This window comes from Eucyclogobius newberryi, unplaced genomic scaffold, assembly GCF_026437365.1.
Source record: "Eucyclogobius newberryi isolate DKJ021-1_F unplaced genomic scaffold, fEucNew1.0.hap1 SCAF_3, whole genome shotgun sequence".
NCBI classification, from domain to species: domain Eukaryota; kingdom Metazoa; phylum Chordata; class Actinopteri; order Gobiiformes; family Gobiidae; genus Eucyclogobius; species Eucyclogobius newberryi.
The window spans coordinates 30556079-30565708 of NW_027315945.1; the positions used below are offsets into that span (position 1 = coordinate 30556079).

At 39.4% G+C, this 9630-nt stretch overlaps 1 protein-coding gene across 1 annotated transcript; it reads right to left on the bottom strand.

The window, feature by feature from the left end:
- Positions 1-50: 50 nt before the first annotated feature.
- rnf115a (ring finger protein 115a) lies at positions 51-9199 on the bottom strand. Its single transcript, XM_072460296.1, has 9 exons — positions 9021-9199; positions 6618-6676; positions 6491-6545; positions 4908-5194; positions 2842-2910; positions 2687-2759; positions 1978-2071; positions 949-1064; positions 51-859 (listed from the first exon to the last, which is right to left on the bottom strand). Exons 1-9 carry the CDS (start codon positions 9096-9098, stop codon positions 740-742), a joined length of 951 nt encoding a protein of 316 aa, XP_072316397.1. The 5' UTR covers positions 9099-9199; the 3' UTR covers positions 51-739.
- Positions 9200-9630: the final 431 nt, after the last annotated feature.

Sequence of the window (9630 nt, forward strand, 5' to 3'; positions counted from 1 at the left end):
CTTGCATTTAACGTGTGCTTTTGTTTCTGCAAGCATGAAGTCCTGAAGTACATTTTTTTGCAATTTATTTTTACATCATAGACATTTTTTCATATATATTTAATATACAGTTTAATAACCAGTTAATTCACATTTGCGTCGCCATTATTTAAAGTTTTCTTTGCAAATCAGAGTTGTTTTCCTAATTGTACTCATATTAAAAAAGTGATAAAAATGTTAAACAGAAATCGATGATAAACGAAGGAACGGAACAGAAGGATGACGTCATATTTACATCACGAGGGGCGTCGGTGTGAGCGGTCTTTAAGGAAAACAAATCAGATACTCTCGATATAATATTTGTTTGTCAAAAAGCTGTGATGAAAAAGGAATCCAGTGTAAAATCATGATTGAGTTTAACATTTCTGAAACGTTTGCGTCGGCGTTTACGTCCTTAATTATGTCATGATTTTCCCTTCTCGAGCACAATCTGGGCGCATGATGCAAACGATAAAAGTCTCTGAGAATTGAAGCAGTGCATTTCCGGAGGCGGCCGGTGAAGTCCAGGTTTGGTGTGATAAAGAAAAGGGCGAACTGCGAATCTGGAAACGAGCGTTAAAATATGTAAAAAAGAAAAGAAAAGAAAAGGGAAAAAAAACAATGAAACAAAAATAAGACCATGATGATAATTATTCTGTGTGAGGAGGACAGAGCGGTGCGCCGCCTCCGGAGGTGTGTGGGCGGGGCAGTGTGGAGAGTCTCAAAAAGACCATCTCTCCTGTGTGCGGGGGTCCGTGGACTGAGTGGGGGGCTCTGTGGGGGACTGGTTGCTGCTGTCGTCTCCGTTCAAACTCTTCCGACAGACCGGACACGTGTCGTGCTGCGCGGGGGGGAAGACACGGGACAACGTTTGGACAAGGTGAGGGAGAGTTTTTCCGCAGTTATCATTGCCATTGTGTCGTTACTCACCATTTCCAGCCACGGTACTATACAGTCTGAGTGAAAAAAGTGGTTACAGGGCAGTTGTCTGACGGGCTCTCCTAAAGCGAAGTCCTCTTTGCACACTGGGCATTCCATACAGCAATCTGCGGACGGGACAGAGACGGGTTACGTAAAAGCCGGGCAACGTTCTGGGAAATGAGGAGTTGTTTGTTGTGAAAAAAAAAACACACGCAAAAAACACATTAAAAGGCAAAAACTGCAGCGTTTTGAGATATCAAATGAACCGGTTAACGCCGTAAGTGACGTAATAAAAAGTCTATTAAAATATTAAAAATAGAAACAAACTGTGACAAAGCGATGGATAGATTTAAAGGCTGCGTCACAGGTTCTGGTGTTGATTTTAGTTTGGTGGCTTGTCACTAAATATTTATCATTGTTTTACATCCGCCGAGTTGCAGTTTGTGAGGAAAAATGTTTTTTAAAAAAAACAGCGTAAAAAATGCAAAAACAATTCAGTTAAAACAATGTCACAAAACAAAAGTGTGTTAAAAAAAAAAGAAGTGTCACTCCTGCTGCTCATGTCCAACCAGGAAGTGACATTGTAGACATCACCAAAAATGCAAAACTAGAGAAAAATGAGCAGAGTGTTTAGTAAAAAGCTCTCCGACATGTCGTGTGCCTTTAAATACACAATATGCCGCTTTAAAGTGGCTGTACTCTATTTTGGTGGCTGTTGTTAGCGATGAACGCGTGCAGATCTATTGTGAAAGCTGCTGCTCTTGGGGTCAAAATGAGTCCGACGTGCGAGAAGCAGGCGCTGTTAACACGCTAGCTGCTGTTAGCATCGCCGTGACTGCTCTGGGTCTCCGAACGTTGGGAAAAGTGCTTGGAAAACGCCCTCGCTGTGAATATTAAGAACACTAGAAGTAGAAAGGCTGTACGTTCGGACGCCGCAGACAGTTTGAAATGTATAAAACGGTGGAATAACGAGGTGTTCTCCTGATGGATAAAACCCTCTTGTGCGTCTGATAAGTCCGATGAGTGGAGGAGGCGGACCTGCTTGTTCCTGAGTTACGTTGACGGTCGGGAGGGACGAGATCTTGTCTTGTTCTGCTGGTGGAGGGCCAGTGTTTTCCAACTGACCGAGTAACTGCAACAGAACCACCACAACAACGACAAACTCATTAACAGATGTAGCAAAGACTTTTCACATTATAATAATTCTGGCACAAATTAAATGAGAAATTATAATGAGCCATTTAATTTCAATCCATACACCAGTAAACATTATGTCACATTTTGAGTCGTTTAATGTCACAATAACTTTACTTTCTCATTCAGAAGGTTTGATTTCATGAAGCTGGAGGAATAATTTATATAATTGAAAAGAAAGTAAATAAAGGATTACGCTGTTGTTTGGTCACGTTCTTACCAGGAAATTGTGTTGCTTCCTCTCATTCAAATTAGACGTTGTGACATAAAGGTTACGGCGATTATTTGACTAATTGAGACCATAAAAATAATTGTACTGCTATTTTGATCATCATAATCATTGTCTGGGCTAAAGAAAACAACAAAACACGACATCATTTTCATAGATAATACACATAATTGTAAATATTCTCCATCTTGAAGCCTTCAGTGACCATATTGCACCATTTAATTGGCTGATAATGTATTTAGAGAGTCTCAGCGTGCAATAAAAATCAAAGTTTGACGAGTTGAGCACTAAAACAACAGTACGGGACGTTATCCAGGCGCGTACCTGTGTAATAACTGCGTCTAAGCCTCCTTGTCCCCAGGCGTAGTCCCCCGGGTTAGAATGCAGCATCCCCGTCCTGTAAGACACGAGGGCGACGACAGTTAAAAAAAAGAGCTGCGCGACATTGTAACCGCGGCGTCTGCGACATGCTCCCTCACCACGACAGAGGCGACGAACCGGGGACGCCGGAGTTTGCGAACAGACCGGCGAGAAACTGCTGGACGATCCTGTGGGACGAGACGGGGCCAGAATGAGAAAACGTCAGGTTGGACTGAAAAGGGCTGCGAAAATAATCACAATCAGACAAAACGGTCGCGAGAAATGATGGCGTTAATTAGAACTCGCGTCAAGAGAGTATTTAGAGTACCGTATTTTCCGGACTATACGTCGCACCTTTTTTCATAATTTTGGCCGGGGTTCGACTTATATGTGATATTATTAGTTATTTTCACACCGACAACCACAAGAGGGCGCTCTAGGTTCTAAACGACGCAGAAGAAGAATCTGCACTTCCTCTGGAGTTTGTGGAGTTGTTTAGAAGTGACACAGAGGAAGAAGAATTCAGTGGATTTAGTGATTTGGGGTAAAACTGATGCTTTGGTAAACTTGTTAGCATGTTCTTTATGCTATAGTTATCTGAATAACTGTTCATATGTTACGTTAACATACCAGACACTTACCACAGTTCTGTCTGTGCCTCATGTAGCTGAAGGTGTTAGCGTTAGCATACGTTATGTAGCTGAAGGTGTTAGCGTTAGCATACGTACACCTATTCACCATGTTCTCTCATCTGTTATTATTTTAAACTACATTTCTTGGATTTTAACAAGTAAATTTCTTCCAAAAATGTGACTTATATTCCAGTGCCACGTACATGTTTTTTTCTTCTCTATTATGCATTTTTTGACTTGACTTATACTCTGCGACTTATAGTCCGGAAAATACGGTATTATTGACTTCCATCATATACTGATGAAAAAGCACTCATTACAGATTAAATGTAGTTACTTCTTTATGTTTATGACAATTCTCGAGGTAAAAGTATATTTGTCTTACCAGTTTTGTGATAAACCAATTATTTATGTCCTCTGCAATCATCACAGTATAACATCGCAATATAACTCTTTTTAGGCATAAATCAAACCCATAAACATTTTTCCCCTGGTTTGAAGTCCACTACTGGCTGAGATGTTAGGTCTTTGCCCGGAATGTTCCACAGTGCGATTTATCTCATAGAAACATTGAAAAACAACTGTGACTTAAACTGTGGAGACGAACAAGTTCCATGCCTTATTGTGGAACTTTCCAAGCGAAGCATTAACATCTCCATGGAAACTAGGATGCAGAAGCGTTGCAGACGGCAGAGTGTTTAGGCTTAGCAGATTGTATTTTAGTGTTGCGTTTGTGAAGGTAAAATGTGCTCTGTAATACATTTAAAAAAAAGAAATTGCACAAATCTGAGCAGAAACAGAACAGAAGTCTCATTTTGATATTCATCCACAATTCTCCAGCTTTTATCGATCTGCTGTAAAACATGCACAGCCAAAATGTGATCATCATCCGAGTTCTGGACTTTTAAGATGATTTAAATCAAATGTAAAACGCAAAATCTGATCAGAAAGAACTCGCATCAGATTTTTCCATTCACATTTCATTTTGATAATCTTAGGAGTCACAAATCTGGTTTTATTCAGATTTTGAGCGCGCGTAAAGCCGCAGTAATGGGATTTCTGTCAGATTGTTCACACTTCTGCAGCTTTGACGAGGAGCATGATGCAGAAAAAGGAAAACTGTGGCGGTGAAGACAGAAAAAAGAAAAAAAAGTTAGAGATTGAATGAGTCATTTGAGAATTCCTTGTACTTTGTCTTCTGAAAGCAATAGTTCCTCTAAAGATCCAATGATTAACTGACACATGTTTTTAGAGATCAGATTATGGGTGGAGAATTTTGAACAATGAGAATATCAATTATAGTAAAACAAATGCTACAAAAAGAGCTGCTTGAAATATAAATGAAATAAAAAAATGATGTTGTAAACTTTCAAATAAGGCCACATGTTATTACTTCTGAATGTTTGTGATTAATTTGACAGACACGTCACATTTGTCTGTTAATTAAAGCTCATCATTTAAAGACAACACTTTTTTCTGTTGGATGGACATGGATAATAACCTCTGAATATTGTTTCGGGGACACATCAAAATACTTTGGTGTGATTTCTCACCCTTCTACTGCCGGCGAGCGGTCGGGTCGGCTGCTGCTGCCTCTGGACCTGTATCTCCTCTGACTGTGCAAACGAGGAGGTCGCCCTGAGCCCCAGAGGTCCGCGGCCCCCAGCAGGCCCCCCATCGGCCCCCCGAGACCGGCCGGGACCGACCCGCCGAGCGGCCCCGTCCCCAGCCCGCCGAGGTCGCCGAGTGCGCCCAGGCGGCCCCCGGGTAGCCGCGGCTCCGAGTCCGGGCTGTCGGCGTCTGTCGTGAAGGGACGCTCCACCAGCAGCAGATGCCACAGCTGCTAACGCACGACAAGGACTCAATCATAAACCGTTCAGTAACACAAACGTATGATTATAAAACTAGCTTTTTAACTAAACAGCGGAAGTCTGTCTAGATTTAATTGTGATTCCCCAATTTGTGTTTTTTGTGTTTGTGAATTTTGATGCAAACGTTGGTCTCTTACTACGGCAACATACTTGTACATAATGATACGTGGACTAACTACTGCTAATGTGCGATCAGCATCTTTAACTCAAAACCATATTATTTTAACTGTGAGAGTGGTGGTGTCTTTATCTAAAAAATAAACAGCGTGAAACGTTCTTAGCAATCTCCATTTAACTTAAATGACTGGTAAACAACCATGGAAACAATAACCGCTGAACTCAATTTGAAAATGGACAAATTCAATAAACAATGGACAAAATGGGACTTTTTTTTATGTCTAAACCCCACTTTATTTTCTAATTTTATCTTTACTTATCTTTGGTTTTCAATGGTCCTGCCCAGCTGTTTTTCTCTTTTGTTCTTTGTATATGTTTGTTTGCTTTTATATTTGTTCTTGTTGTTTTATATAAAAAAATATATGAAGATAGTCAAAAATATATATATACAAATGACTGCTGGACAAAGGCTAAAACTGACAGATAACGTTTTAATTGTTTCGTTAAATAATGAAAATATAGCCGCGCTAACAACTAGCCTGGTCGATGCATATTCAATAAACGACTCAAATCTGGTCGTGACAAAGAGTAAACATCGAGGAGCCGTGCGTTATGAACGTTACAGTTTAGAACGTATAAGTGTTAAAACGGCTCCAATGTTTAATCTGTTTATACCACGGCCACAAACTGAAATGGCTCTCACCTTTTCACGGTTTATAAAAGGTCTTATTACACTTATATCTGTTGCGTACATGAAGCTACTCCCTTCATTCTAGGCCGACAACAGTTAAGCGTTTGTGATACTATTTCAGTGATGCAGAAAACCGCCAAAGAACATTCCCGGTTTGTGAAGTTTGTGCACTGGAGAAGCACAAGTTCATAAAGCTCGTCTACTGCAGTATCGTGATTTTATTTGATTTAAACCTGGCTCCATATTGGTCCAAGTTGCTACTGTAAACAAACGTAAACTCCAAAGCAAACTGCTGCAGCCAGACGTTAGTTATCCAAAAACTACAGTGAACCAGGCACAGTTCACAGCCCTAGAAATACAATCAAACTGAAAATGCAAGGTCATTTCGGGTAATTAATTAGTTACGGTCGAGCTCGCAGATCCCTCTCAAACGTTCTTATATTTAAATCGTCCTTACGTCTGCAAACTCTGAGGCCGTGTCATCTACACCGTTCGCTCCGCTGTCGAGGAGACTGAGGAAAACGAGGGGCGATTAGAGCGGCATTATTAAAACAACAAGACTGTACATTTGCTTATGGTCTTACCTGGAGTCTTCCGTTACTTCCTCTATGAAACCAGAATCACATCTTGGACAAATAAATTCCTGGGGAGAAAAGAAAGTCAGTCAGAGTTGTTTTTCCCTTTCTAAATAACCATAAACGGCATTAAAATAATACATTTGAAGAAACATGCAGTGTCTAAGGGTGTCAAGATGATTTGGTCATTGATAAACATGATACAGGTTAGATCATAATCAAAAGGAACGAAAAAATAACCAAAAACAAACCATTTTAAGTGAATCTGTGCTCCAAAAATTAAATAATCTGTTTGTGTTATATTTATTTCACTGTGTCAATCAGAAAGTGGGCAACAATAAAATGAGAGATTTTATAACAATACAATAATAACAGTAAAATGTGATGTCGATTTAATAGTTCTAAATGATCACGGAAGGGAAAAGATCTCACGAGATGGAATCGACTGACAGTTTGAACAAAATTAGGTGGAAAATCTCACAAAATGACTCAATGATTGGACAAAAAAGAAGTGTTATTGTTGATGAGTAACACCAATGGGAGGCTCAGGTTCCAAAAAGCAACGCTACAATGCTCAAATAAATAAATCATAACTGAATTACACAATTATTTATTAGAAATTATGTCAAAATCTCATCTTGTCTCGTTCTCATGGACCCAATCTTGTGTCTCGTCTCTTTAATTCATAAGTTGCAAAAGTAAATTTGAAGTAAATTCTCCATAAATTTTTCCCATAGTGATTCTGAAATAAATATATATTAAAATGTTTGAAATCGTGCTCGGGGCTAATCAGATGTGGTAAATAAGGAGCAAAAAACCTATCATTTTGTATTTAAAATCTGTTTCTGACACATAAACTTAAACACATTAAATGTATTAAAAACATGTTGCTGATTTTTAAGTTTTACTTCTGTTTTTTGGACTAAAAACCACAGCGTTACCACAAAACTGCTCAATAAGAAATAATAATAATGCATCTTATTTATGTAATGCTTTTTTTGGACATTTTTCATTGCATTATTCATTCACTCCGCTCAAAAGTGGAGGTAAAGCTACTGTTATAGTCGCAGCGTGGCTATAACAGTGGGCGTGACTGTTGAGTCCATAAACGGTGTAATAATGACAAATGGTTTTACAGGATATTAACAGATACAAGTGTCAGACAGTGGCATGAATGTAACTTGAGGGGAAGAGCTGGTCTGCCAACCACGCCTTCCACTGAGCAGCTCTGACGTAGCTTTAGGAAAACACCCTGAACCAGCGTGTCATATCACAGATCACACACATGTCCACCTTCAATTATTATTATTACTAATGATTAACAACTCAACCAAACAACTACCATGAACACAGTGATAGAATGTTAAAACGTCCGGAATGAAGGCAAAATCAAATAGATCAGAACACACTTTCAACTTCAACTCTAACTGCTAATTGTTAAGTCTTTACAACAATGTCCGTCAGTCTGATTTTCCATGACATAAGATGATAATAAGCCATTTTCTAACCTCAAATTTGTTATTGAGCTTAAAAAAAAAAGAATCATTGTGGTAAAGTATGTCATACATCTACTATTATATGTGTATAGATTAGTAAAAGCTAACAAGCGGGATTTCCCTTCGTGAAAAATGCTAGTGTCCATTATAATTTCATGTTATTGAGATTAAAATGGTAAATGTCTTTTAACCAGACTCGCATATATCTGAAACTGCTTGAATTTTTCATCTTTTGTGATATTCTGTGGGCTGTGGTTTATATCAGCTTTTCCTTTTTTGATTAGGTCCCACTTCACTTTTGCCTCTATTGCAGAATTTAGAATGTTTTTGTTTAAAATGTTCTATTCAACGTCCTCTCATCTGAAAATGGCATTTCACTTTGGCCTAAAGCTATAGTAATTACCTGTATTTACTTGTTTGTTATGACAGCTTTAAACTGAAACTGAAATCATAATGCTTCCCAAAATCCCCTGGATCTTTTCTCCTAAACCTTGGCTCACCAGGAAGATAAAAACGAAAGAATGGCGTCGTCTTATGAGACAGTCAATGTAATTTCCTCTGTGAGATTATCGTTGATTAAAAATCAGCAGTTTGGTTTGTAGTGGAGCTCACATCTGATGCTGTCGATGCTAAAAACATGAAATATAAACGTATTCGATTGCGTTGTCAGACACGCAGCGGCTTCAAATCACCTGGAAATATCCGTGTACATCAGTGTCAAAAGCATTCACGCTTGTCACGGGTTTATTTAGAGAGTTGACAACAACAAACGCTGCTAAATGCTAACAGTGCTAGCTTGTATTTAGCCGTAGCCATCGAGCAAAACAAACACGTTTCAGGCGGAAATGAGCCCTGACAACAGCTCAACCATCGACGGAATCTGTAAAAGACACACACACTGAACGGCTGAGCTCACCGGGAGTTTGGGATTCACTTCTCCTTTACAACAGTGACAGAAAAACCGATGCGGGGGAACAGCCGCAGCCTCCGCCATCTTCCTCCTCCAGGCCGAGCTCCAGCAGCAGCGGAGCAAACAGCGGGACTGAGCTCAAAGCGGATCCGCGGAGAAGCGCAGCGGAGCCGGGGAACAGCGGGCTGACGTCGGTCCTCCGCGGTCTGTGGAGGGGGGAAGTAAATAGAACGCTAGAATTGTGTGGATGCTAGTGCATGGGAATTGTGGCGGCCATATTGTAGTTGTAAAATCACTAAAATTCGAGACAGATTATACATGTATATATCAGAATCAGAAACGTTTTATTGCTATATTCAGTGAACACATTTACAAAACTAGGAGCTGGTTTTGATGGTAAGGTGCGACATGCAATAATTAATAATGATAATCGTAATAATGATAATAATGAGTACAGACTGTAAATTAAAAAAAAATAGGTGATCGAATAAAAAGTAACTTGGATGTGCGTTGATAGATTCATATGGTTTCCTTATACACACAAATAGTAATGAAGATGCCCATTAGCTAAATTGTTTTGTTTTGGGTTCTTTCTCAAAACTATATTGTGTTAATC